The sequence below is a fragment of the Nelusetta ayraudi genome, unplaced genomic scaffold (genome assembly GCF_046127955.1).
Source record: "Nelusetta ayraudi isolate G7.1 ecotype Tasmania unplaced genomic scaffold, CSIRO-AGI_Nayr_v1 ptg000060l, whole genome shotgun sequence".
Classification (NCBI taxonomy): domain Eukaryota; kingdom Metazoa; phylum Chordata; class Actinopteri; order Tetraodontiformes; family Monacanthidae; genus Nelusetta; species Nelusetta ayraudi.
Window position 1 is genome coordinate 22,501 of NW_027466110.1, and position 27,500 is coordinate 50,000.

The 27,500-nt window shown below is 47.5% G+C and overlaps 3 protein-coding genes across 4 annotated transcripts in view; 1 reads left to right on the forward strand and 2 right to left on the reverse strand.

Moving 5' to 3' along the window:
* The window catches only part of tnfsf13b (TNF superfamily member 13b), a 3,311-nt gene extending 1,097 nt beyond the window's left edge, over positions 1-2,214 (reverse strand). Inside the window, exons 1-5 of one of the 2 annotated variants that reach the window (XM_076039730.1) lie at positions 1,733-2,214; positions 1,559-1,652; positions 580-636; positions 336-436; positions 1-119 (exon numbers count right to left, since the gene is read on the reverse strand). The exon at positions 1-119 is cut by the window's left edge and continues 32 nt beyond it. In XM_076039730.1, the coding sequence (XP_075895845.1) occupies positions 1-119; positions 336-436; positions 580-636; positions 1,559-1,652; positions 1,733-1,939 (578 nt within the window). In that variant the 5' untranslated portion in view covers positions 1,940-2,214. Of the gene's footprint in view, positions 120-335; positions 461-579; positions 637-1,558; positions 1,653-1,732 lie in introns of both variants that reach the window. The other variant, XM_076039729.1, reaches the window with a different exon arrangement.
* Positions 2,215-2,562: 348 nt separating this feature from the next.
* Positions 2,563-7,727, reverse strand: abhd13 (abhydrolase domain containing 13). Its single transcript, XM_076039728.1, has 2 exons — positions 7,459-7,727; positions 2,563-6,354 (listed from the first exon to the last, which is right to left on the reverse strand). The coding sequence occupies exon 2, from the start codon at positions 6,318-6,320 to the stop codon at positions 5,265-5,267; it is 1,056 nt and encodes a 351-aa protein (XP_075895843.1). The 5' UTR covers positions 6,321-6,354; positions 7,459-7,727; the 3' UTR covers positions 2,563-5,264.
* A 16,142-nt stretch (positions 7,728-23,869) lies between these two features.
* nalf1b (NALCN channel auxiliary factor 1b) overlaps positions 23,870-27,500 on the forward strand; it is a 60,115-nt gene continuing 56,484 nt past the window's right edge. The window contains exon 1 of the mRNA XM_076039975.1: positions 23,870-25,021. Coding sequence (XP_075896090.1) covers positions 24,281-25,021 — 741 coding nt within the window. The 5' untranslated portion in view covers positions 23,870-24,280. The remainder of the gene's footprint in view (positions 25,022-27,500) is intronic.

The window sequence follows — 27,500 nt, forward strand, 5'->3', positions numbered from 1 at the left end:
GGGGTCATCCTCTGGATGCAGCGGAACAGCACCACTTCCTGACTTTCGTCGCCGACCACGGTCCTCTTCCTGCGGATCACCACGTGGCCCATGGCAAAGGTTCTGTCAATGTAGTAGACCTGGGCACATCAGAGGGGGTGGGGCCAGACTTTTAGGAGCACGTGGTACGCACCATTTGCATTCCCTCTTATTTGACTGGCCATGAAACATATTCGACTGTGTCAGGCGTGGAGAAGCATTGCTCTCAGCTCTGCTGTGAAATCTGGTCATCGGACCAGCAGCACCATCCGGTGGAGAAACCGCGCACTTAGCAAGACGCAACATAATAGACGGACCTGACTGTAGACATAGTAGAAGCCCTCCTCTCTGACCAGGATGCTGTCTCCGTCCGCCTCCAGGGCAGATCCTCTCCTCGGGCCAGACTGCCAGGGGATACCTGTGTGCGGCCCTGAGATCAATTCTGATTCAAGGAATAAGAATATTTTTGAAAAGGGACAAACAGGATCTTTTCTCTCTTTCTCTCTCTCTTTTTAAAAGATGAAATAAACCAAAGGAGGACCTGGGCAAGGCGTTACGTACCTTTTCTGAATGTTTTCCGGCTGACATTTGCCAACAGTTGAAGACACGGCTGCAGAACTGTGAAAAACAGACATGTTTAAAGCTGTCAGTCGGTTCCCCACCTGCTCCTTTTGTCCGCCTGCTACCTCTGATAAGCAGCTGGCAGTGTTTCCACTCAGTGGGGAGTCATTAAGGAGCTCGAGAGGATGACGGCCAAATTGAGCAAATTAGCGACTGTGTTAGGCGGCAACGGTAACCCATCATTGGATCTCAACGTTTTCAAGTGGTTATCACTTAAAACTGATGGGTCATTTTCACCTTATTGCTCTGTTTAAAAGGAAACCAAGTGGCATGGAGCTCAAGGATCCAGTGTGTGGGACCTATTGTTTTGTTATAGGTTCCAGGTGTAATTGGGAAAAGGTTTTGTGACATTATGTAATTGAATAATATATATTTTTTGGTTTAAGATTAACGGTCCGGTATTGTGGAAAATCCACTGAACTTATGTGTTTTAATGATAATACCCTGCTGCTACCTTGGCCAGGGTTCCCCTGAAAAAGAGGTATTTGTATCTCAGTGGGATCGACCTGGTTATACAGTATAAAGGTTAAATAAAAAAAATAAAAAATGAAGAAATAAAAAAATGAAGAAAGAAAGAAAAGTCCATCTTCGACTGCTTTTGTTTGTTTCACATTTTTGCAAATCAGCCCTTTGTGATGTCACAAAGACCATACAGAGAGGGTTAAATATGGTGTTTTTGAAAATCTATGGAGTGTGGGGATAAAGCTATCTGTGGCTGTGTCTCACAGGAAGAGCAAGATGAAAAATAGAAAAAGTAAAGAGTAAAGTAAGATTTTAAAATGAATATGGAGCCTCCAGTTTTTAGAACACTTAATTTAGCAGTAAGAATGTGCTGATTGTCAGACATCTATACTGTTACACTGCAGGTCAACTAAAGCATTCAACCCCAAAAATTGAAACTGAAGCGGTCTTTTCCTACCTACAGCCTCGGCTCCAGGGGCCAGTCGCTTCCTTCTCAGTGGAGCATGTTGAGGGTAGTGCAAGAGCTCCCGGCCCTTTGCCATATTATTAGTCTGAACAGATGTAATTATGTCAGAGAGACGCAGTCCTTATTTTGTTATTTGGTATTCAAAAGACTGCCTGTGACTCTCACCTGGTTTCCACGGTTGGCTGCTTGACCCTCCTCTCTCCTGCGCCAGACCTCCGACTTGATCGCATCGACCTCGGCTCTCAAGGACAACAGCTGGTGAAGGGAGAGGGCTGAGATCGAGGAGGAGACGATGGCCGTGAGAGTCAGCAGGACAACCGGCCAGGACAGCCTCCCTTCGCCCGTACCGCGCTGAACCCCGGCCTCTCCCATGAAACCTCCTGTGAGCCTCACGCACGCAGCATGGCTGGATTCACGATCAAACGCGGACGTCTCGTACCATGTACCACCGGCCACGGACGCTTCCTCCACTGGCTCGGCCGTGATCCCCGTGCGAATGCTCCACTGATTTCCTGAACTCTCACTTTCGTCCTCCGAGCAGCAGATCCTGGCTGCGTTGTGAGGAACTGCGCAGAGCGAATACAGTGCAAAGAAGGGCAACAGCTTCCCCTCTTTCTTTCCGCTCCACTAACCGCACTCACAGCTTCCTGCTATGCCAGGAGCCCTGCCTAAATAATTCTCACTCTTTCATCTCTTGCCCCCTTCATAATAAAGCATCTCCTTGCACCTGCGAAAGCCAAAGACGAGACTCGATATCTGATGATTCAAATTGGTGTTAAAAAAAACAGGGGGGGAGAGGAGTCAGACTGTTCACATTAATATTAATGTGAACATCACACTTTGGCTTGTCTTCTAGAGGAGCAAACAAGCACTGAAACAGGAAGTACAAAAATTATTTTAAACTGTGCAACAAAAAAACGGAGCGCAGTTCTCAGAATGTAAAAAGTGAAGTGATAAACGACTGCACTGACACCTTCAACGACAGCACCGAAAACCCATTGTAATGTATCAATTTATTGCATGTTACAGTACGGAAAATAGAAAGTGAAAATGTGTGCTTACAAAAGAAGTTGCCAACGTCGTCGTGAAATAGAAAAGAAACCGACGTCGACGGCAAAATGGGGAAGAAAAACAAAAAAAACAAACCTGAAAATGAACCACTTTGTACTGAAGATAAATAATCATCCAGAGGTCCAACAGTGTTTGAGTGGAGTGAGAAGCACGCACGCACGCACGCACGCGCACGCACGCGCACACACTTCAACACTTTGCAGGCTCGTGACAGAAAGAAATGCGCTCAACATAATCACAGAGCAACTCGCACGAATGAAAGAAGGATTCACTTTCAGCAGCATCCCAGCCGACCCGCTCCCTTCACAATCTTGTTTTGTTTTATAGTGCACTGGAAAACGGCTTCACGGAAGAAAAGAACATTCATTTGTTTTGTTTTTTTTCCTTTTCACCGACAGGTTGGACAATAACAATACATTTGGCTTTGACGAGGTGGGGGGGGGAACCCCTCGTTATTATTATGATGGTTAATATTTTTGATTCAGAATGACAACCAAAGCAAGGAAACAATTTAAAAAGTGAAAGGAGTTTCTACACGTTTTTTTTCCCAACTAAATAAACAGGTTTAGCACAACAAGAGTGATGAGCACAGGGGTGTTGAAGGTTCATACGTTGATGAGTGGATAAAAAGGAAAAGTGTCCAAAATGCAGCTTATGGGTCTGATATAGTACAAAAAGAAACCTGAAAACGCTCCACGGCGTTGTTCGGAACGGAAAGGTCTTTACAACAGTAGCGGAAAAGCAAAACCTCTGACGTCACGCTTTACATTCAATGTGGTAGCTCCGAGACCGCGGCGCCTGACCGACAAAAACGACACTTTGGTGCGACATTTGTCAAACTCCGTCGAGCGCCTACCGCTGCGAAAACGGTGCTTAAGAAATATGGCTGAGGAGGAGGCCGGTGTTCAAATGGCTGCGGTACCGCTGCATTTGGCAGGCAAGGAGGAGATAACGCTCCGGTTAAGCTCGGCTCCGCCCCCTGGAAGACATGCAGGAAAGGTTAATTAGCTCATCAGAAGCCCTCCGAGAGAGTAAAAAGCCACACCCCCCCCCTCCCCCAGCAGCTTTGGAAAAGAACTAAGATTTAATTTTTCTTTGCCTCTAAACAGTGATAAGGCTCATTACAATGGTGAGCCAGTCGTGGAAATTGATTAAAAGTTTGATTAGTTTGTTACAGCAGCACTTTTTCTCATGAAAGAAAAAGGTGTACACGCCGCACTCGATTTCAAAAGGGGCGGTTCGAGAAATGCGATCAACAGAGAGGCGCAGTCAGGAGTCAATCTTCAGGGCAGCACCGTCAAACTAGAAAACACCCGCAACTCGGTGCTCCTCGCCGCAGCCAAGGAGGTAAAGCTGGGCGACGGCAACAGGAGCAGTTGTGCAATCGCTCAATTGGCTGGAAATCTGAAGTTTTAAAATGAAGATTCTGCAGAAATGGGAACTAACGGTCACATCGGATCACTGAATAACTCAACCGCGTGGCCCTGCGACTTGTCCAGGGTGTCACCCTGCTTTCGCCCTAAGACAGCTGGGATAGGCTCCAGCAGACCCCCGCGACCCTCGATAGGAATAAGCGGGTACAGAAGATGAATGAATGAATAACTCAACGGCAAGATCAATTGTAAGCGGAAACAAAGACGTACACTAAGCCTATTTATTATCAGTGTTCAGAGGTGCCGCTTCATTTCCAGTGGTGATTCACCAGTCCTCGACAAGATGTCGGTCACTGCACGGACGCCGTCGGAAACCGTTCCAATGGATTTAAACTTGTGGGAGAACTGAAGCAGATTCTCTCGTGTCTCAGCGTGTCGCGTGTGTGTGTGTGTGTGTGTGTGTGTGTGTGTGTGTGTGTGTGTGTGTGTGTTTTTCTCGTTCGTGAAAAATTCGTAAAATACATGCGTTCACAGCTTCAGCACAGAAGCACCCGGGAAGGCCTTTACACAACGCTGGATTGAAATCACAACTAATGTCACACAGTAACATGGAAGAAAGAAAACAAACTGGCAGGCCAATAGGAAGGTTTTGTGTAGCCAGTTAGAAACATGGGCTGCGTCCTCGGCGGGAGAGTTTGAGGCTCTTTCACTTCATCTATCGGCCCAGTGTGAGTGATTGACCACACTCGTTGTTTTAAAATTAGAATTTGTATTCCGTTACACACACTTGGTGCTGTGAGACAGAGATAAGAAGCTTGTCAGTTAACGTCGCCGCCACTGTTGCGACTCAACGTCCGTCACACACAGCAACTCTGGTCACGCAGCAGTTTGAAAACCTGAATCTATTTCCAAAAAAAGCATCGGAGTGGTGTGTGATACTCGTATCCCGTGAGAAAGCTGCAGTTCAAAGATATATATATTTTTTTCATCCAGTGTGTAAAGGCCTTAACGGCATTGTTACCATCAAACCAATACTTGAAAGAGTCAAAATCATCTTAATATGTTACATTACACAAAAGGTAAAAAGGTTGAAGTAGAGCAACGGTAAATCAAGACCAAACAATAAAAATGTACATTCGTTCCCCAAGAAATGTTGCCACGCCCATCACCGCCACCCGGTCGCCCTTTCCAGCCTTTAAGCTTAGCGATTGTCCCTGACTGCATTATTCTTTTTGTTTCGTTTTCTTGTTAATTTAAATGATGGTCACGCTGGCCGAGGGCTGGGCGCTCTCCTCGTGGGCGTGGCTCTTCAGCAGGTCTTTCATGAACTGCTCCAGCGCAGTGAAGTAGCCCTGACACTGCCACGTGTCGTTGTGCGTGCCCTCCGGGAAGATGGCCAGGCGTTTAGTCCGCGCCGGCGACAGTTCGTACAGCTGCTTCATCATGATGGGGGGGATGAGCTGGTCCGATAGGCCCGAGACGAACAGCGACGGCATGCGGCACTGTGTCACCTGCCGGTAGGACAGGAACTGGTTCCTGTAGCACCACAGGGGCAGCATGCGCATGGGCAGGAAGGAGAAGAGAGTCGCCGCCATGTGCGGGATGCTGAGGAAGGTGTTCTCCGCGATGACGGCCGCCACGCGGTGCGGGTTGGCCGACGCCAGGCGCACGGCCACGGCTCCGCCCAGCGAGCGGCCGAACAGCACCACCTTGGTCTTGTCGAGGTCGGGCCGCGTCATGACGTAGTCCAGCGTGGCCTCGGCGTCCAGGTACAGTCCGTCCTCGCTGGGCTCGCCCTCGCTCTTGCCGTAGCCCCGGTAGTCCACGAGCACCACGTTGGCCTTCAGGTTGACCAGCATCAGCAGGGCGTTGGGCACGCGGTGGCCGATGTTGCCGGCGTTGCCGTGGAAATACAGGATGGTGGGCGGCGCGGAGGGAGGGGCGGCGCTCTGATTGGCGGCCGCCCCGCTCGGGGGAACGTCCCCTCCGGTGTAGCGGAGGAGGATGAGGTTGAGCTTCACGCCGTCCTTGGTGCGGATGTACACGTTCTCGTGCGGGATGCCCGTCGGCATTGGGACGTAGATGCGGGAGGACGAGGGCTGGTCGGGGAAGTAGAGGAGAACATCCTGGAACTTGTAGAGGATGCCGGCTACTGACGCGAAGATGAGTGCCAGGAGGAAGAATCCCCCGTAGAGGTGAAAGGTGAGGATGAGGGCCAACAGGGAGACTCGGCAAGCATCCCAGGACCAGGAGACCAGCTTCAGAGTGCAGCGTTCCAGTGCACTCCACAGCCTCCAGGGCTTATCCATGGCTTTGCAAGAGCTGAGTCACACCACTCACACCCTGAGAATACACAGAAGACAGGAAGGAGAAGAAGTTGTTCATTACTTTTGGGGATAAGGGAATGCATAATGTATATAAGATGTATAAAAAACACACATGGGTTATTAATAGTGCACTGCTCATCTGGTCTTATGTAAGAATCAGAAATGCAATGTTTAAGCATTGACACTGTTACAAGACTCGAGGTTGCCAGCTGCATTACAGCAGCACATTTTCTGCACCATCTTAGTCAGTTTTAGTTAACCTGTAGACATCCTTGTATATGAGAAAGTAACTATGATGTATGCTAAGTGTTCACTTTTCTACTGATTTAATCTAAAGTGCATGTCAGCAATATGATTAACCTAAAATATTATCAATTTTAATTGTATGCCGGCTAATGGCTAACGAAAAGTGTAGATAGGAGTAAAGGAAGCTGGATGCCAGTAGTTGTATGTAACCATACAAAAATTAGGGATCTAACACAAAGATATACTGTAAAAAATAAATAAATAATGGGTGTGTCATGCAAACGAAGCGTAGCTCCTATAACCATGAGGATGACATAATATTGATTTGGGGGGGGAAACAAACAAAACAAACAAAAAAAAACCAGTGCAACATAATGTTAAATATTTACCCTGTTTAGCACTAACAACCAAAATGCGAAAAGTGGTGCCGAAGACAACCAAATGTTTAGGCTTAATCCAGAAATAATAAACCTTAATATTATGAATGCACCCACATGGAAAATGCGGTAATAAGTGCTGTCATTCTGGTCAAATTCCCATTTGGCAAACGACAACGTTAGTAAGGCTGAAGTTGTCACGATTTGACAGCTAGCCTTAGCCAGCTAACGTCATCAGTTAACTACGTTAACGTTTCCCGGCAGCTATCAGTTAGCAGACTGTCTGTCAAAACAAGGCTTCAAACTATCGTGGACAGTACATCAGGCTAAAAATTCAACTACGACCGGGATGAGCCAAGCACACCAAAAGAATACGAACTGGCTCCATGACCACCTCGCTAACTGTCAAGCCATCCTTCAATCGCATAGCTGCTAGCAGTTATCAACGTACTACTAGCCGCCTCCGTCAATGAGTAGCACGGTAGCCACATACTTACCCTTCTCTCATTTTTAGCTCCTTCGCAGCACGAAAACTTGACGAACCCAAACACAAAGGTGTCGCAGATGCTGTCATTCGGCTCCGCGTTGGTTAACTTTAAAAAGTTGACAGGGAAAGTGAACTGTCGAAGACGCAGGGGGAGCAATAGTCAGAGCCGGGTGAGACTAGCGAGTTAGCATTGCGAGTGGTGTAGCCTTTATAGCATCCGTGTTGAGCTTCGCCCAAGAAACAGTTCCGTTTGCTTCTTCTTCTATTTCCGTGCGTTTTTACCGCATCTCAGATCCATGCCGTTGCTATGACGGCGACCCAGTGGTTTTACTTCCCCTTTTCTACTAAAGCCACAATACACTATTTAAAAAAACAAAAAAACAAAACCCAAATCAAATCAAAAACAAAGCAGACAAAAAACCCTCAACGTCCTCCCACGCCAAGAAGGACACTTCTTAAATAAAATACACCTGTGAATCAGGACCTTTTTTTTTTTTTTGCTGGAATACACTAACACAAAGAAAACAGCTTCTGATAAACATTTTTTATTTGTGACATGTAATGCCTATGTAATGTAGAAGCTAAGCTAGACATTCAAAATGGTCAGGTTGAAATTGCCTTTCATATTTTGTCCAGTAGGTGCTGCTCATACAAAGAGGATAAACTGTGTTCCACAGCTTGGTTTGACAGGTTAACGCAAAATCAGAACGTTATATTTATTTACTGGTTATATTAAATCTTTTCTTTTTATCAGCATTTTTTGAGAATTTTACTTAAGTATTTGCTTGAGAAAAAGCTGCAGGAAGTCAACATGATAGGTCAGTCACTTCATTTCAACAAGGCTTGTTTTTCAGTGTTAGCCGAATAGGACATCCCATAAACTTTAAAGAAGGTCGCAGCTATAAATCTATAAAAAAAAAAATGTTGGCAGGTCGTGTGGCTCAAGGAAAGTGACTGTTGCCCTCGTGAAAGGAAATCCTTTTATTATGAAAGGCAGATGACAGCAGGACACATAACATGCTACACTCTGACCTGAAGTCAACACAGCCGTTTTGCAAACAGGGCCGATCGCACGTGTGTTTAACCTGGTGTTTGACATCGAGTAGAAAATCACGGCGTGGCGGATGTGAACGAGAGCGGCTCGCCATCCGTGGAGGCGGCGCTTTGCGTTGATGTGTCTCCCCCCCACCCCGGGCTGCAATATCGGTGTTGCTGTATTTAACGTCTTGCCCACTGGCTGCGTGACCTTGGACGAGACGGATGGGTTGCGTGCAGCACGGACAAGCGCAGCTGTTGGCCACGCAGCTCTGTCCTTGAAGTTTGCTTGAGCGATGTCCAAGTCACCAAAAAAAAAAAAAACAACGTCTTTTTATTCCCACGGATGAAAATATCACAGGGCCACCAGCATCAAGCATGCAAATACCGTTTTACATCATCATCATCATCGGAGAGATGTGTGTGCATGTTAACAAGCCCAGAGGGCAACATTGGAAAAAAAATAAAAATAAAAAAAGGCTTAAAGCTGCAGCACAGATGCAAATAATGTGACTGTTTAAAGAATCTGTGATCATGTCATACTGGATAAGTACTAAAAAAAAAAAAAAGGGTAAGTGGGTCTAATCTCAACTTCGTGGAAAAGGATGAAGTCTATATTTGTGCCTTGTTTTTTTGCAGTCACTCAGGATTTGATATTCAGCCGTATTCCTTTGAGTTATGACACTGGTTAAGAAAACACTCTGGAGGCCTCCTTGCCTTTTCATCAATTACCGCTGATAGCCTGAGTCTCCCCCTTCCTGCCTCCCCAGGGGTGTTGTTGCACTGTTGCTTCACAACGAGGAGCCCGGAACTCCATTTTACAACTTGGAAAGCTGCCTTCAAAGGGGGAAATGGTTTCTGAGAATAAATCAGCTGCGCTGAGGAACAATGACGGGGGACTGCGTTTCCTTCACGCAAACACACTGACAACTGACGGGAGTCAGTTGGCGTGTTTCCGCGAGATGCCGGGAAAATTTAGAGCAAACTTCTTAAAATCTGCTCTAATTTCCATGAAGTAATTTCTGGCTACATCGTATGACATAAACACAACCAGCTGAGCAATGAAGAGAGGATGTGAGGGATGTCAGTTCCATTGTTTTTGTGACATGACTGAGTAGACTTCGCTCTCCTCATCTAGCTGGACAACGTGTTCGTGCTCAACAGTCATTTTCTCCTGCTCATTATTGGAGCATCTGGGAAGAGGCAAATGTCACAGGTCTCTTAAGCTGAATGTTCGCTATGTCTGAGTTGAACTGCCTAAGCTGTGCCCACAAAATATTTTTCACGTTCTGATTTGAAAAAGACAAACAAAAAAACAAACAAACAAACAAACAAAACAACAACACTGGAAAGAAGTGTACAGAATTTGAAAGTTGTTTGGAATTATGCTGTTTCCATGCACTGTCCCTCCTAATGTGCATTAAAAGGCTTCATTAACTGAGCCTGTTTTTGCAGTGACATTGTTGTGGAAAAAGCAGAAGAAAAGCTAATGACAGCTAATTGGAGGCCTTTTCCAGCGGCCAGACACACACACAAACACAGAGAGAGAGAGAGAGAGAGAGAGAGAGAGAGAGAGAGAGAAAAGACACAGTCTTTTCAGGTTACATGCAGTGCCAGGTTCTGCTGAAATCAAGAAAGCTGCTTCACTCTCTCCTACGAGTCCAATTACCTTTGGCATGTCAGTCAAAAATAACCTCTTACGTTCGACGCTCACTCAAATTCTCACACACACACTTGAAGAGCGGCTCCCTCTGTCGCTCGACGCTGAATTCCCCAGGCCTCAAAACACCTGAAGGGCCCCGTCTCAATAACAGAGAGTTGTAGATGCGGCGATGACGGCCGGGACTCGGAACATCATATCATCAGGGGGCAAGGGGACTCGCTTGACAGTCACCTCGTGCCATTACTCCCTACCCAACCTCCTCCCGGCCAAGCTATTGATAGGCTATCGATTTCCCCGTCAGTCAGCAACTTTTATGACCGGCCGCCGTGATTTCCCTGCGCCGCGGAGTCGCAATCACGTGCGTGGGCGACGGCGCCGAGCTTCGCCTGACAACCGCTGTGAGCGATGCCTCCTTTGATTTGCAAAGACAGCGAATGCCATGCGAAAGGTGATAGATGTGGTGTCCATGGCTACAATGTAAATGTGTTGTCACCTTGGAGACGGAGCCCTTGCTTTGAATCAGCCGAGGGGACGGCGACACACACATGGCAACTCTTAATTTTAAACACGCCACATCACAGTGGTGGTGGTTCCCTCGTTCATTCTGATTCATAATTACGACATGAAACGGGAGCCGCGGCAACCGTGGTTCTCGCGTCGGGTGCCAGGGGTTCAGCGAGGCGCTGCGCCGTGATGGCCTAATCAGCTTTCAGCATAATAAACTAGGTAATACCTGGTACTGTATACGCAGAAAAAGAACGAGCGTCCTATGCGCCGCGGCTTACCAGGAATAAATTGGGTGGAAACTGCTGCATGTCTCTGGCAGCAATTAGTGGCTCCCCTGTGGGGAGGAGACAGATGTTTAATAAAGACTACTTTTCTCTCATATCCTCTGCAAATAAACCTACCGTCACACCCATGACGATAGCTATCACTCTAATTAACCTGCAAATACAGGCTTGTGTGCGTGTGTGCACACGTGTCCATCTGTGTGAAATCCCCTCGCCTGGAGTGCAACACAAGAGGCATTGACAAGGTTGAAAAAAAAGAAAGTAGGCCTCAGGTGGGTCCGTCTGTTGTCGAGACTAAACTTTGGAAACGTTGGAAATCTAAAACCACAGAGCAAAGGTGTAGTCAAGAAAACATGATTAATGATTAGCTAAATGGCACCCCTCCTTGTGTTTGCACACCTACTCAATGTGTTTGCTATCGTCACCATGATAAGTAGGACAATAATGAAGAGCGGTTGCCGCTTGCCCGAAAAGCCTTTTATCATGTCGCCGGCATCTTTTTAAAGTGTGAATGATCTTGTTCAAGCTAACATTAATCTCCGGGTCTTTGCCAACACTTCCTGCGATGGCCGAGATACGTAATTAGCATCCTCGGTCAAAACGAAGACGAGAACAATGACTTTCAGGGAACAACCTTCACAGTGTTAGCGCCATAAACATTGCTGCCAAACGAAGCGGCATTTAAAGTGTTTATTATTATTGTGCTTCCTTTTATTGAGAGCCACTTGTCTTTGTCAGGATGTGTTTTCCTTTATTTTATTTTATTTTATCTCGCTGCCACAGGGCAATTAGCCTATCCTAGCTGAAAGTGAGAGGCAGAAACCTGATATTTCTCTCTCTCACACATACATCTATGAGCAGATGTTAATCTCACTTCAGTCTCTAATTGTGTTCCTAACTGCATGCCCGTTAGCGTGGTATAATGTAACACAGTACAGTTATTGTGAAATGAAAAATTTCAAAATGGGTAGCATTGAATCATGTACTGCCAGTTTGGACTTCCTGGAAGCGCACAGGATGCAGCAGCAAACAAGCTAAAAAAAAAAAAAGCATGCTAAAAAGATTACACACACATATATATAAAAAAAAATGTTCTGCTACGGAACTTATATCATGTTTTTTGAGTGTCTGTTGTTCCATACCTCATTTGGGCCTAATTATGTTTTGATGTGTTCATGCACTTTGTGTGCTTAATGTATTCGTATTGGGTATTCACAGCAGAAGTAAGACGCTTCTTTGCAGGGCAATCTGAATACCAACTTGCTCAATCTTGCTTTCAAATACTTAGCGAGTCAAATGAAAACAAGACACAACATTTTGTATTTGCCAGCCTGTGTAAATGTAGTTCTGCCTCAGTTCACTTAGGTTTGTACGTCCAGCTACAAAAAACAAAAAAACAAAACTGATGGGAATACATATCGATCTAACTCTTAGCAAATGATCGTATGTCATAAAGTTTCAAACTATTCCTCAGTCTCATTAATAACAGTTAGACTATTATATTGGCAGCTAGATACTTCCAGGAGCTCGTCACATCGGGGTATTCTGAAAAAAGTCTCTCCGTAGAGGGTATTTTTGTCTGAAAGCAGGTTCGGCTACGGGGCAGTGACAGCAGCGAGCCCCCCGTTTGAGAAAGTGCAATATCAAGGGCACGCTGTAATTACAATGCCTTCAATTTTAGCCTGTGGAGACTTTGGGCTCTGCAGAGAACTAGTACCCGCCGTCCTTGAAAAACGCAGCCACATTGTTCAAGCGATGTCAAGGGGTTTCTAAAAGGTGGCGCAAACAGTGAATGAGAGAAGAGTGCCGAGGGTCACGCTAATAAACACTATTCTTTTTGAGAGCATATTCACTGAATTTTGGGGCGAAAGCTCAGTCAATCTGTGAAGGTCGGTCTGATGCCTCTCACAGCGACTGTCTGAGTGGGTTTGGGTTGATCACTCCAGACAGAGGCAATATCGGAGGACACGCGGAGTCCGGGCAGCGGTGGAAGCACAGAGGGTTGCGGTCCAAAACTAAAGGCTATGTTTATTTATTTATTTCATTTTAAAATAATCCAATCTGAACACAAAAGGCCTTTTCTCACATTTCTCATTTAAGAAGAACCCGCGTTTACCCGGGGGAATGAAAGTCTGCGCGAGAGCCAGAAACAGCCAGAAAAATGAGATGAAAAATATTGACACATTTGACTCACAATGGACTCAAAAATGTTTTTGGGGGGGAATAAAATAAAATAAAATCAACCGTGCAAATGCGGTATTCATTTGGAGTTCAAATGCAAAGTGTGGAGAACTGAGTGGCCTTTGTATTTTTTTGTGTGAAGAACCAAGGGGCCTTCCAAGTAGTTGCTCTTTATATAAAAATAAATGCTTGTTATTAGAAAATTAAAATACCACATCTATCTGTAGTAGCTCCCAGTAAATGTTACCCACTGGGCCTTTAATTTCCTCCAGTGCTGTCGGCGTCGTTGCACCGGTCGGTTCTCGGAGTTCTGCGGGTCGGAACGAGAGCGCGAAGAAGGACGAGGAAGGAGGGAAGAAATGATTGAGGACGGGTCGACTTCCAGGTGCGTGTCGTGATCCACCTATCTGGCCTGTAATATCTCTTTCCCCCCCCTCAGTCACGTGACCCCTGCGGTAAGGCGGCGCTCATGCGAGCGGCGGTGATTTAAAGGAGGGTTCCAACCTGTAAACGCGGACGATCCATCACCGCCTACGCCTCCGTCTTCTTTTGCTGCTATAACGGCCGCGCTGTGCTCTGAGTTGTTGTCTGCTCCTCGCTCTGCGTGCCGGGGCGGGAATACACACACACACACGCACACACACGCACGCACACACACACACGCCCTCCACTTTCTCGTCACCCCTGAGGCCCCCACAATAAAAGCTTAATGAAAAGGTACTTTACACTGGCGACTGTGCACTGGGGGAGATATCTCTAAATGTCAGTGTTAATGGGTGGAATTAGCAGAGAGCAGAGTGTGTGTGTCAGCGTGCGTACGTACGTGTGTGCGTGTGTGTGTGCGAACTAGTGCATCCTGATAACAGTTCGCTCCACCTGGGTCGGCCAGTTGTGGCTTCTTCACGCTGCTTCGTTGCTTCTAGTGGCACTTCCCCGCTGCTGATTTACTCCCCGTGGGCCCCTGCTTTTGCGGACCCCCACGCTGATTACACCGTATCTCTGCATCGGTAGCCGTGACCCCGCTGTGACCCCATAAATTACCTGCCCTCCCTCTTCCCCGTTGCCGCCGCGTGACAGGCACTCAGACAATCAGATGACGGCGATTTTCCTCCGGTGCTGAATGATTTAGCTGCAGCTATAATTTCAGCATATCATTTACTTGCCAACGGGTCTCCTTCCTGTAAATCGAGCGTCTCCGCGGCGCAATGCATCAGCGAGATCCAGCGAGCCCGGAGGACTACGGCGAGGGGGATTGATGTTATTTTTTTCTCTCGCTCTCTCTCTCTCTCTCTCTCTCTCTCTCTCACGCGTCACACTCGCTGAGGTGAGGCTGCGTGAATGGAGTGGCCACGCCTCCTTCACCACCTCCGCCTCGGGAGCACTGAGTGCCCTCTCAAAGCCTGTTTTCTTCTTCTTTCCTCCCCCCCCCCCGCCCCATCCACAGAAGCAGAATTGATCACTTTTGACCTTTTTTGCTGAACTTTACAGTGTCTGTGGCAGATATTTACAAAGCCTCAAGGAGAGGGGCGTGACTGATGGACAGCGGGGGAAGCTAGGGGAGGTCGGGGAAGGTGGAGGGGGGTTGATGATGACTATCCGCCAGAGAGAGGGAGAGTTGAGGGGTGGCTGTTCAGGAGCGGGAAGAAGGTCGTCTGTGTTTTCGTGCTGTAGTAAAAGCAGGCAGGCCTGAGCGCCGAGGGCCGTTAGCCGAGCTGCAAATTGGACGCGGAAACAAAATTAAGCAGCGAAACCTTAAACCCCGTTAAATGCTCCTCCTTGCATTGTCTCCCCTCAGCGTAGATTTTGAGATCGGGGGAGGGTCGGGGTGGAGGAGGGGTCACAGATACACGTTGCTCGAGGAAGTGGAATGAGCTTCCCGATGGGAGATAGAGCCGTTTGGTGGCGGCGCGTGGGTGGGCGGGCATTGAGGAGGGGGCTTTGCACGTGACCGGCAGACTGCGGCGGGTGTCTGCAAAGTCATCTGAGGTCGGCGAGACTGTGTGATGAGATTGATGATGCGCAGTCGGGGCTTAGGCAGAGTCCGGCACGGCGCCACGGGCCCGGGGTTAGCACCACGCCGCATACGCAACACCACGGTGAGATGAGGAGGCTACAGTTGTGCTCTGACCTACAGTGGCAGTCTGTAGGTCAAAGCACAGCTGCAGCAACAGCAGCAGGAGGAGGAAGAGGAGGAGGAAGAAGAGGCTTTTTTGGGGGGTTAAATTACGCCTCTGTTGAACATTAGCGTCTTTGTCTATGTCTAAATTTAGCATCTCAGCTTCCTCACCTGTGGGAATTTCCACAAACAATTCATGGCGACGTCAGCAAGTTGCAGACCTGCCCCACAGATGGACAGACAGACACATGAGAATGGACAGACAGAGGGAAAAACAGACAGCAGCAATGGCAGCAGCTGCTTGTGTGGAAGAATATTTGTTTATACGAAGCCAGTTGGCAACAAATTGAGGCCCCTGTAAAGAATGTGAGCAAGGGGAAAGAAGATTTACGCAATTAAACAAGCTGCCACATAAGTCACTTTTAATGGCGAGCCACGGAACTACAAATGTACGTCGGTTTTCAAATGAAGATTTCAGGTGGAAGGGAGGAAGTTTAAACGTCCCATATTGCGAAGATTTACAGTATCTCTGTCTTGTTAAGAGCAGGCCATGTTTCATTCTGTCTACTCCCTCCACTTTCAGAGAGTGTGTGCTGAAGAAAGACAGATTTCATTTTCATATATAATTCATCACACAGAGTAACTCAAATGGAGTCTTGGATGAAAGACAAAGATTTGAAAGTGGTTGTCATGTGAGACCTTGAGGTGCTCTGGGTTGCGTTTTTTATCACACATGTTGATGGTCGTTCAGTTTGTAGCTGGACGAACCCCACCAACGCTCCAGGCACCCGCAGAGACAAAGGAATTCTGGGAAATGTGGACCAGAGTCACTTGGCCCTTGTGCCCCTTCCAGTTGGCGTGAGAGGCTCTCCACGCAGGCTGCAGCCCAGGTTCCACCTTCTCCAGGAGTTGACATGGCTCTCCGCTCTTCAAAGGCTCAATAACGCACTTCCCTCCCACCTTAGTGGCGGATTCAGGGGGGGATACATCCCTTTCATCAGGGGCTGCTTTCCACTGACAGCACAGATTAGTAAGATGCAAATGCACTTGGAAATGCCGCCTCATTTCCCCCCCTCGCGCAGACGCTGAGCCGTGCCCATGCTTTGCATTAATAAAAGCTTCATCCGACGTGTATCGGTGCGCCGTCCCGCTAAGTTTGGCACATTAATTTTTCATTGGGGGCCGGAGGTGTGGGGAGTGAGGGGGGGGTGGGGTTGGTCGGATCACACGAGGAACACTTGGAGCGATACCTGTGATGTCCTGGTCTAATGTGAGGATGGAAACAGATGGGCAGAGGGAGAGCGGCTGCCGGATGTTGGTCTCTCAGGACGCTGATGAAACTCCCTCCCCATACCGAGGCAAGCCCTTGACCCTGAAAGCCCCGCTGGCTGCAAATCAGTCACGTGATCACGAACACAACACTAACACACTGCTGTTTCCTTTGATGTTGGCGAGTTGACTATGTTGTGTGTGTTTTTTTTGTGATGTTTACTTGTGGCGATGGCTGCTAGCGGAACTGAATGACAGGCCTTTTGTTTAGTTAAATGAACACATTAAACTAAAATCCCACCGCCTGCAGTTTATGCTTCACCGAAGACATGTTTCATTCTTTCATTTGGGGGTAAAAAAAAAAGTGTTTGGTGCCGATAGCGAAGCTGTGAACACTTACCTCAGAGTCACGTTCCTACTTTTAAATGAGTTTAGGCTGTGTTCAGAACAAATCAATCATTCTGGCAGCCAACATATGGCCACGCAACGCTCCGATGGGACACACCTGAGGGAGCATCATGGTTTTACCTGAGGACTGCCTGTCGTAGTAACATCAGCAAGATAAAATCCAACAACAATGCATCCGAAAGTTTGGTGTAGATAAGGAAACTGACTGGGTGCAAAAACAAAATATAATCATTTAACGATGTAATTGTCTTTGGTTTGGAAACATTGATAGCTCGTTGATAGAGTAAAATAGATAAGTATTCCATAATTGAAAAAAAATATGATTTTTTTAATTGATTCTTTTTTTTTATTATTATTGTTTTAGTTTGGTGCTTCTTGGAATGAATGCTTAAGTAATATAAAATCATAATTCTTTCTTTTCTAGCTGCACTGTGGGTTGAATGAAAGGTGACAAGCTCTGTCTTCAAAGATTGTACAATGCCTTTTCCATCTATTTATGTAAGATGATTTCACATCCAAACTTGTTTGCAGAAATGTTGAAGTGTTGTGCTGTTTACTCTGAATAAAGTAGACAGGCTTAAACACAGCGCTCCTCCAGCCCTCTGGTCTTGTATCCCAGTGACAGCGCTAATTCACTGTGATGTAAAGGCTGGAACAGCATCGGGATGAAGTCTCATGCGACCGTTATGTAACAACAGTGAAAGTTAAAAAAAAAAAAAAAAGAAAAAAAAAGTGACACCACTCAACGTTGAAGGATTGAGCAGCCTGACAAAATGTTGTTTTGTTTGTGATTGGCAGTGGTATAGATCAAGATATTTTAAGGTGCATTTTGGTCATATAATATCGACAAGGATGGAAGTGATCACGTTAATGGTCATGCACAACTTAATACACAACTCTTTAAACACAAAATACCTTTCCGTGTACATTTCTGTTGCATAATACATGTTTGAACTATTTCGTAGAAGATCTTCATCAGATCCACGACTCTATGGAGTGGCCCCTGTCAAAAAGGAGATCCAGGCTGCGCTGTGGGAACGCAGCCCATGGAGTCCAGGATCCTCGGTTACGGGAAGATGATGGCGTCCTTGGGAAAGTGAGCCGCGTTGATAAGCGGCTGAGGGATTCCTGGAATGGAAATAGGCTGAGTGAATCGATGAGAGGAGTAAAAACCCCCGAGGCGGAGCAGAGGTGGCGTCGGGTGGGAATTCGAACTGCATGATGGTATCTCCATCATCTGCCTAATCCCCTCCTCGATCCCAGCGACCAGCTGAACTGAGTGTGAACAATGTGGGTGTGTTCCAGCCAATCGGGTGAAGACTGTTGCAGTGTGTCGGCTCGTTTGCGGCAAAATCTTAATCACATTGTTTTCCATGTCCATGGTGCAGAGTACACCTTGAATGTCCGTGAAAATGGATGAGTTGAGGGTAAAAAGAAACCCTGGAAAACCTCAAAAATACAAGCGCTGGTCAACTAATGGATTCACTGATTTGATTTGCTAGTATTGTTGCTTGTATTAATACATCTGTGCAGAAATATTGTGCTTGTGGCTAATCCACTGTACCTTTTCTACAGCTTTACATCTGTTTACAATCTCCATCCTTAGATAAATCACACAGTGTAGGTTTGAAGGCTGGCTGCGCTCCAAAAAGCTGCGCGCAAACAGCATCACAGCGTCAAATGTCATAAATAAACAGCGCTACGTGTTTTTTAAGGCCTTTCTCAGCCGCTAAGTGCCTCTCATGGTTTCACCGTGAAAAAAAAAATAGCAGATGAGTAATGCTTTTAAAAACTTGCCCAGCATTTTTCTGTTTTAACCAAATGGGTTTTTTGTTGCAGATATGTTCTCCAACTTCAACATTTTAACACACACTTTGTTTTCCGCTTTGGCTTTTGAGTAAGAAAAGCCATTTGCCTACAAATCCCTGATTACACCAGATTGGTTCTATTCTTGAAATTAAATTGGATAAAGATAAGTCTGCTGGGTAACATGACATCGATCCCAGATGGAAGACAAGATCATTCCCAGTGTCTTAGCACCAAGTACTGTTTGACAAAAGCTAATCATATAAACACAACACAATTAAATGTATAGAAAGCATCACTGATCTGTTTGGATAGTTCAGTCTTCTGTCTTTAAAATGGTTTGTCTATGAAAGTGTGTTTTGTCGTACAATAATGCCGTGACCAATTTGAAGAACGTTCACATTCGAAAATACATTATTTCTTTTGTGGAAACAGCCTCAACCCTTTCGTGAATAGCGGTCCCTTGGGCGGCCAGATATTAAAATGTCATTTTCTATTGTCCGAAGAGGTTTTCATGGGCGACTTGCACTCAGTCCAACAGAGTGGACACTGGAGCATCACCCCGTACAATGCCAACAACCGAGTTGGCCCGCAAAAATGAAAATATGCCAAACATCTCAAGGATATCTTGCCAATCCTTCTATAGTAGGGGACACTTGGTGGTGAATATTTGTTTTACATCGAGTAATATCTAGTAAGTAATGTATTACAGTAATAGGATAAAACGAAACAGTAAAATGGTGAAAAAGTGGTTTCAATTGCCTGCTGTCCATCAAAATACTCCACCACACTTTAAAAATGCAGTCAAAATGAATCAACACATCCACTTTGCCAAATGTAACAATATAAAACAGATGCATCAACACAAACCTACGATAAACTCGGCACCGAAAGCCATCACTGCAAGTAGATATTCAGATTTTCAGCCGAAGAGGACAGTCGCATCAGCAGAATTTCCATATTTGCGTTACGTAATTGGAACCAAAGAGACTAATTCACTGAAATGGTCGCGGGCCGACCTTCAGCTGCTGTCGCTCGGCCCATGCATTACCGCCGAGGTCAAGAATGAACTTTCACCCCCGCATAATAATTGTATTATCACTGTGGGCACACGCTCAGACTGGGAGCCGTGTACATACAAACACACACGCACGCACACACATACACACGCGCGCGTACATATACACACCATGCCTTTGCGGGTACATACTTGGCTGTGGAGTGGGGATAACACGCTAATCTTATATCACATATCAACTCGGGACAGTAAGCCACGAGTCGAGGGCGGTTGTCTCTCCCGACCAATCCCGGAGGCCGGAGCGCGTCTCCTTCAATGCTCTGACGTCAGACGGATGAGAGCGGAGACGAGAGAGTGCGAATGAGAAGGGGTGACGACAGGGTGACAGCGAGGAGGGAGGGAAGGATGCTTGGAGGAGAGCCATGCGCGGGGAGTCATGTTAAGGGAGGGCAGGGGAGCGGAGGGGAAGGGTGATGGGAGCCAGGAAAGAGGAAATGAGGAGAAAGAAAAAAAACAAACAAACATGGGGGTAAGAGGAGGACAATCTTGCGCGTCCACGTCGAGGTCCTCGTGAGATAGACTCGCTCACAGCGGCTGATTTCCTCAGCGGGTCCTTTTTAGCGGTGGCGTTCGATTTTAGTAGAAAGCAAACTGAAAATGATCTGTTGTGTCAGGGTGAAATCAAAATAATCAAACAGATCCAAGTTCTGGGCTCCTGTAGAAACATGGCGGCGCAATGCAACCGCCTCCACACAGGGGGACCTGCTCTTTACGTAAATATAAATGCTTATTATTAGCAAAGAAGAAGAGAAAAGAAAAACAGACGTTTATTTTTAGTAAGGGCACACTCCTATACCGCTAGAACTCTTTCTGTTTCATTTTATGCCAACGGATCCCCGTAAATCTCACACAGAGGGACTTTAATAGATTCATTTTTATTTCACTTTTATGACTTTGATTTAGCATGCAGAGCCAATTTTACAGTGCCATGAGATCATGCAATCAATTACACACGTGCACATGCACAAGGAGGACACACACACACACACACTCACACGTGCACACACACACACACACACACACACACACACACACACATAGAGCTTCGCATGTTCCTCTGCCTGGCTGGTGGATGACTCATGTCTGCCAGCCCTTACTGTTACTGTGATGGCTCCAGAATTAAGAGGCAGCTATCTGCATTCATCTCACAGACCAACTCTCTCTCCACCGTGTCACACTATTGCCATCACTTTCCTAATGCCTTATCCTCTCTCTCTCTCTTTCTCTCTCTCTCTCTCGCTCTCTCACACACACACAGACACACATGCACACGCACGTAGGAGAGTGTTGGGGATTGGGGGGGGGAGTCTTTTCTGTGCCTCTGCATGCAGCCACCTTCTTAAGTCCAGTATCTGTAAAATGCAGACTGACTGATGCTAATAAGTTTTGCTACTCTACAACATTCCAGTTACTGACTACAATCCAGGGCCCGGATGGGGGTTAACGGACTGAGCGGGTAGAGACAAAGACCGATCATACAACATCAGGCGACAGGACGTGTGTTCCCCTGAGAGTACGTACGCTGTGCAGAGATTATGCAATGAGTTGAGGAACGATCCGCACTCAAGCATCCTCGGCAGCGGCTCTGCATGTTGGATTCATATCCACCCAATTCGGCTGCAGAATGCCACAGCTTTAGTAGGGTGGTACTAAAGCTGTATCGAAATCAATTCGATGATGCACACACTTTTACTCCAGAGAATAGCACCGCTGCCATCGACTGGGCTGTATAACTTTGGTTGCCTGCCCAGCACCATCTCAAGAGAACACATTTTGCTTTATGGTAAATCAACGCGCCTTGGCTGGTTTTGAGGGGCTTGCTATAGCTCGCTAGTCTCTGTATGTGGAGGATTGGGGGGAGGCAGCAACAAGAAAAAGTCAGCGACAGAAGATCAAAAGAAGATGAAGAAGTGGGAGTGGCCATGTAATAGACTGGGCTGGTTGCCTGCCCAGTTTCCTCCAGTGCCGGGCAGGCAACCAAAGTTATATAGCTTTATATCAGGCCAACCAGGGAAACTATATAAATAGTAAGGGGGTCGTTCTCCGTGATGCAAGTACTAATTATAAAAATTACTAATCACTTCCAGCACAAAAAACCCTTATGCTTCTTTAATTCCAATCAGCGCCCGCGGGTCTAACAACAATGTTGGGACTGCATCAGATAAGAATGGGTTCAATATAGACAATAGTGGCACTTTTATATGTGACTAATAAAAGTTTGTTTTCATCCCCTTCAATGTAAACATTCAGCCAATAAAATGATGAGCTGGTTCCAAAACAAAATTAGCATCAAAGGACAGATGATCAACAACTCTTTTATCTAAAACTCCAGCTCTTGTGCCTATTTTTTTGAAGTGCTTTATGGCATTCTAATGTAATTCCTAGGACAGGCATGGGCAAACTATAGCCCGGGGGCCATATGTGGCCCATTAAGCTTCAGTAACTCATAGAACAGCTGTATTTCATTTGTTTTTTTAGTGTTTTAAGAGTCATTTCAATAAAGAGCTAAATACCGTGGGGGCTTAAAAGAAAGATTTTATTGTTACTTTGCTTTTGTTAATTTTTAATTGACATTAAAGCACGTTTTCGACGTATCCGATGATTTTTTTTTTTTTTTTCTCCTATGAGTAGGGTCACCAAAACACTCCATCTTTCTGCTCCTGCTCCGGCCCCTCTCACCAGTCAAAAACGTTGCCCAGCCCTGTCCTAGGACGTCAACATATATTCTTTAAAATCCGGCAGCACTGTGCCTGCTGCACAATACCGCTATAATTGCACCAGAGTTAAAAGAGCACTTTCCCTCCCATCACTGGCAAATTGTGAAAAAAAAAAGGACAAAATAAGCTCTCTTAAGCTTCAATTAATCAGGCCATCATCTCCTGCCATATCCCAGATATACATCCCGGCAACGTCAAGCAGCACCGCATCATCTGGCGGCGCTCCAAGGGGTGCGTGCTAACAGTGATTAGTTGCTTCAAAAGGAGGACAAAAAAAGCGAAACCCTCCATTTCTCTGTCAACGCCGCCCCCAAACCACTCAAAAGAAAAACTGCATGCGCACACACAACACACGTTCAGCCACCTCCAGCCTCGTTTAGGTTGCCATACATACTGCCATTGTGTTTGTCTTGTATGCACTGTCCAAACACAACACTGCAGATAAGATAGGGACCCCGCTTACCCGGCGACACAAAGTCCTGTGCAACCTATGATGTGCAAACCGTTGGCCCTTGTTCACCCGCTTTCCTTTCTTTTAATTGCAAAATTTCCCAACTTCTCATTATCACCTCGAGCTAAACGACTCGAGGTGATGATGCATTGATTTTTTTTTTTTTTTTTTTTTGTTGTTGTTGTGGAAGGACTGCATAGACTCTGTGAATGTGGCTGTCTCTGCATTGTTGCTCTTGTGAATGGAACATCGCGTCTATCCTGCACCAAAAGCAAGATGTCGCCAAAAGTGTTCCTGGTTGGTGGTGGGTTGTGAAAAAAGAGAGAAATACATTCAAATCAGCAGCAGGCGGGATGGTCGAAACACCTTTAAACACCTTTGTGTGTGTGTGTGTGAGAGAGAGAGAGAGAGAGAGAGAGAGGGAGAGAGAGAGAGAGAGAGAGAGAGAGAGAGAGAGAGAGAATGTGTGTGTGTGCTCTCCCCTCTCTCCCTTCCTCTCTGAATGTGTGTGTGTGTGCGTGCGTGCGTGCGCGTGCGTGCGATAAGCTGCTCCGCCACTGCGCAACGATGGAGCTATCGCAACGATGGAGATGACGCAAACGGAGACGGCTCTCCGAAAAAGTGCTCCAAGACGAACATGGCGGCAACTTAACCGCGGTCCAAGATGACAGTGGCCGAGCGAAGACACCATTCCGAGCCCGTCGCCCGAGCACGGCAGAGGGGCAGAGGCGCGCGCCTGTGCGAGGAGCTCGTTTTCCTGCTTTGAGTCGTCAATCCGCACAGGGGCAAAGAGACGCGCAGCACAGCGGCAGCAGGAGCGGCAGCGGCGGCATCAGTGAGGAGGAGAGGCTCGCAACAGCTGGTCTCACCCCCCCGCTTTTGCTCCCCCCCATCTCCCTCTCCCTCCCTCCCGCCCTCCCTACCCAGACAAGGCGAACTAACGCGGAGCAGGACGGCGGTACAAGGCGGGCGACCGGTGGAGGGGGTTGGCCATGCGGTCAAAGAGGACGCCGTTCAGCCCCGGACAGCCATGGAGAACCGGGATGCAGCAGCGCCAGGCTTAACCGGCGGAGCAGCGGAATAGCGGCGACGAAGAGTTTGCGGGCGCGACCGAGAGGAGCGCCCTGGAACCGGGCGGAAGGCACGGCGCCCCACCGCTACCGAGGAGAACCAACCAGAGTCCGCCGCCGCCTCCTCCTCCTCATCCTCATCCTCGCCCCCCCACACCACCACCACCACCACCACCACAAGTCAATGAGTATTGTGGCAGAGCAGCCCCCGCGGTGGAGTCGGCCAGGGCAGCACTCTCCCTAAAATATGACCAGGGGTGCTTGGATGCGTCGGCAGCATGATGAAGGCTTAAAATTCTGGTGCGCACCCCGAGAGAACGAGAAGCCATTCACCGAGCCGGAGCGGGCCCAGAGATGGCGACTGTCGCTGGCCTCTCTGCTCTTCATCACCGTCCTGCTCTCTGATCACTTGTGGTTCTGCGCCGAGGCGACGCTGACGCGGACCCGAGACAAACGGCCGGCCGAGGGGCTCGCCGGCATCGCGGACATGGGCGAGAGCGCGAACCCCCTCCAGCGGCACCGTACGCCAACGTCAGCCGACGGAGCCCACAGATACCGCCTCAGCAGAGAGCAAGATGATATTTTTCTAGGGAATTCTACTCTGGGGCAAATGGACACCTGTCAGCCCGGCAGCCCGGCCGCCGGAGGAGACAGCTTGACTTTGGCGAGCAACGCGTGCCTGACGGGCCTCTCCGGCGGAGCGGGGACGGGGACGCGCTCGGCGCGCGTCAACATGAGCGATTTGTACCTTTCCTTTTGTAATTCCTACTCACTTTTGGATTTGTTTTACGGGTTTACGAGTTTGAACAACACGAATTGCACCCTGGATATGGCCATAGGGATGGATCAGCAGGAATGCAGCAGGCGTCTCCGGGCTTATCAGGAACTTGACCGGCAGGCGGAGGAGAGGTACCAGGAGTTTGAGCTGCTCGTGCAGAAATACGAGACGGACCAATACTCGGTGCGGACGTGCATGGAGGAATGCAAGGTAAAGACTTTGGGGGGTGGGGGGTGGGGGTGGAGGGGCGAGCGAGCGAGCGAGCGCACTGGGTCACGCACGCCCACCGACGTACCCCCCCCCCCCCCACACACACACCACCTCCCTCCCCTCTCTCTATTTCGCACACACTCGCTCACGCACGCACACGCGCACCTTTAAGTGCATTTAAGGGGGGTGGGTACTCAGTTGTTATGGCAACCGTTGGGCTTCTCTGTCAGCATACTGATGCATCTCAGAGGTTCCAGGTCCAGCAGCAGCGCCCTGGACTTCCTGGAGGGTTGGGCCCAACACGGTGGTTATGGTTCCCCTGCTGTTTACACCAGCTACCGTGGAAGTGGGTGTTTGGCTTTTTTTTCTTTTTTTTTTTCCCCCAAGTTAAGGGCAGTACTGGCGCTGCAGCCCTGCTAGCCGAGGTGAGAGAGGCCTGCTCATTTCAATATCGTTAATAGAACGCCAGCGGGTTTTCTGAAAAAAAAAAAAAAAAAATAATCCGGGCTTTGTGCCGTCCCCTCGTTGGGCCCGTTGTTCCAGTAACACCACACACACGCCACCCTCCCTCCTCCACTTGTGACCTACACGTCATGCATACCAACGGTGTTTCATGCCTTAGCCTACATATTGTAGCCTGTACTTGCATACTTGCGCGCCAAAGCAACGTTCCAATCCTGACCGGAGGAGGAAGTATTTGCAGCGTATGCATTTTTTTCTTCTTTTTTTCAGGAAGGTCACAGTGTTTGAAAAATTGACCTGTGTTTTCTGGGCCATTTGCAGCAGCTGCGTCACAATCAGCTGTGTCTGCCACTGGAGCTGTCCATGGTGCTGAAGCACTCATTCACAACACCCCCCCCCCGCCACATAAAGAGAAGGCGCTAGTCCCGTTAGCTTCCAGTTATCTTTCACGAATCCGTCGTGCACATTGGCGGTTTACCAGCGTTGCCCTTCATCTCCTTCACCTTTTACCCCACACCAGATTAGCATGAATGTAAAGAAATCATGGAGTCCTCTGGTAGGCTGTGGCCACGCAAAGTGTTCGTATGCAAATGGAGGGGCTTTCATTAGTGAGATTGAAAAGAGCTGCTCAGCATTACGGGGCAAAGTCAAGGATTATGCGACTTCAGCTTGATTCGCACGTGTTGAAAGTTTGATGGACGGCGTCTTGAAACAGCGTCCTGGTCCTGAGCGTCAAGTATTGGAAGGAAATGTGGCGGCGAAAAAAAGCAGCAAGCGCTAAATGGTCGCCGCCATATTGCTGTGGTTCGGGTCAGCGAGTGAACCTTCAGAAGCAGGAAGTCTTTTTTTTCCCCTCAGATGTGCCCTCAGAGAGATTCTGGAGCCTGAGCTCGTTGTTACAAGATGGATGTCCTGCAGGGTCAGATGGTCAAAGTGCAGGCAGATCCGAGCGCTCACGATCAGAGTGTGCAAGTGCGTGTGTGTGTGTGTGTGTGTGTGTGTGTGTGTGTGTGTAAGAGAGAGAGAGAGAGAGAGAGAGAAAAGGCCAATGATAGACCTTTACAAGGGGATCACGTGCCGTTTTGTTTGTTGTGAGTCATACCCTCTTGCTGTGGCCCCTCCATGTGAGAAGCTGCATATTTACACTTACCCTACCTTCTAAAACATCCAATGGTTGCTTTTTTCCCCTCTTTCCATTTAATCAGTTCTATGCAATTGTCCTCCTACTCTTTGCTAATGTAATCAGACTCCGGCAGGGCTACGGCAGCCTTTCAGCCCCTGTAGACCGATCTGAATTGCTAATCTCCTCCAGCATTCATGTGACCTTTGCTAAAGCAGAGCGCCCCAAACAGGCTCCTCTCGAAAGAAGCACTCTGCAGGACAGCGAAAAGGCATCGGCCGGACTTAAAAAAAAAACAACAGTTCTCGCAGAACAACCTGATCTATTTCACTGCTGTGGCTGCAGACTCGGCCACTTTAGTTTTAGCAACGACGACTCGAGACAGAGCAACATGGAGAGGTGCTGCACAAGTTTAAGACTCAGGTGTCGAGGCTCGGCCTGTTGAGAGGGGTTGTAAAACACCACATCACACACACTGATCAATAACAGTATCAATAACATTGAGAGGAAGAACTATGCAGCAGAAAAGATGTGCAGCCACAATAGTTTTAAGAAACCTTTTCAGACTAGCTTCTGAAAAAAAAAAAAATCTGATCTGATTACGTTCACTGTTCATTCAGGAGCATATTATGGAAAAAGATAATTAAAGAATTTAGTACCATCCTTCCATCCAATCAGCACATCCGCGCTGTGCCGGAAACATTTGTGAAAATATGCATGTTATGCATGCACCCCGTGCACATGTGTGAATGCATAATGCATAATGGTATCAGAAAAAAAAAAAAAAACATTTCATATGCCGCTGTGCGTATGCATTGCATGCGTGTGAGTAAAATCCAAAGCAATCAGGCCGCTTGGCTCAACGGTGACTCGGTGGAGAACAACTCCAGTAGACCA

Bases quoted from the DNA above. Each gene is read 5' to 3' on its own strand.
- abhd13 (XM_076039728.1), bottom strand. From the start codon at position 6,320: ATGGATAAGCCCTGGAGGCTGTGGAGTGCACTGGAACGCTGCACTCTG.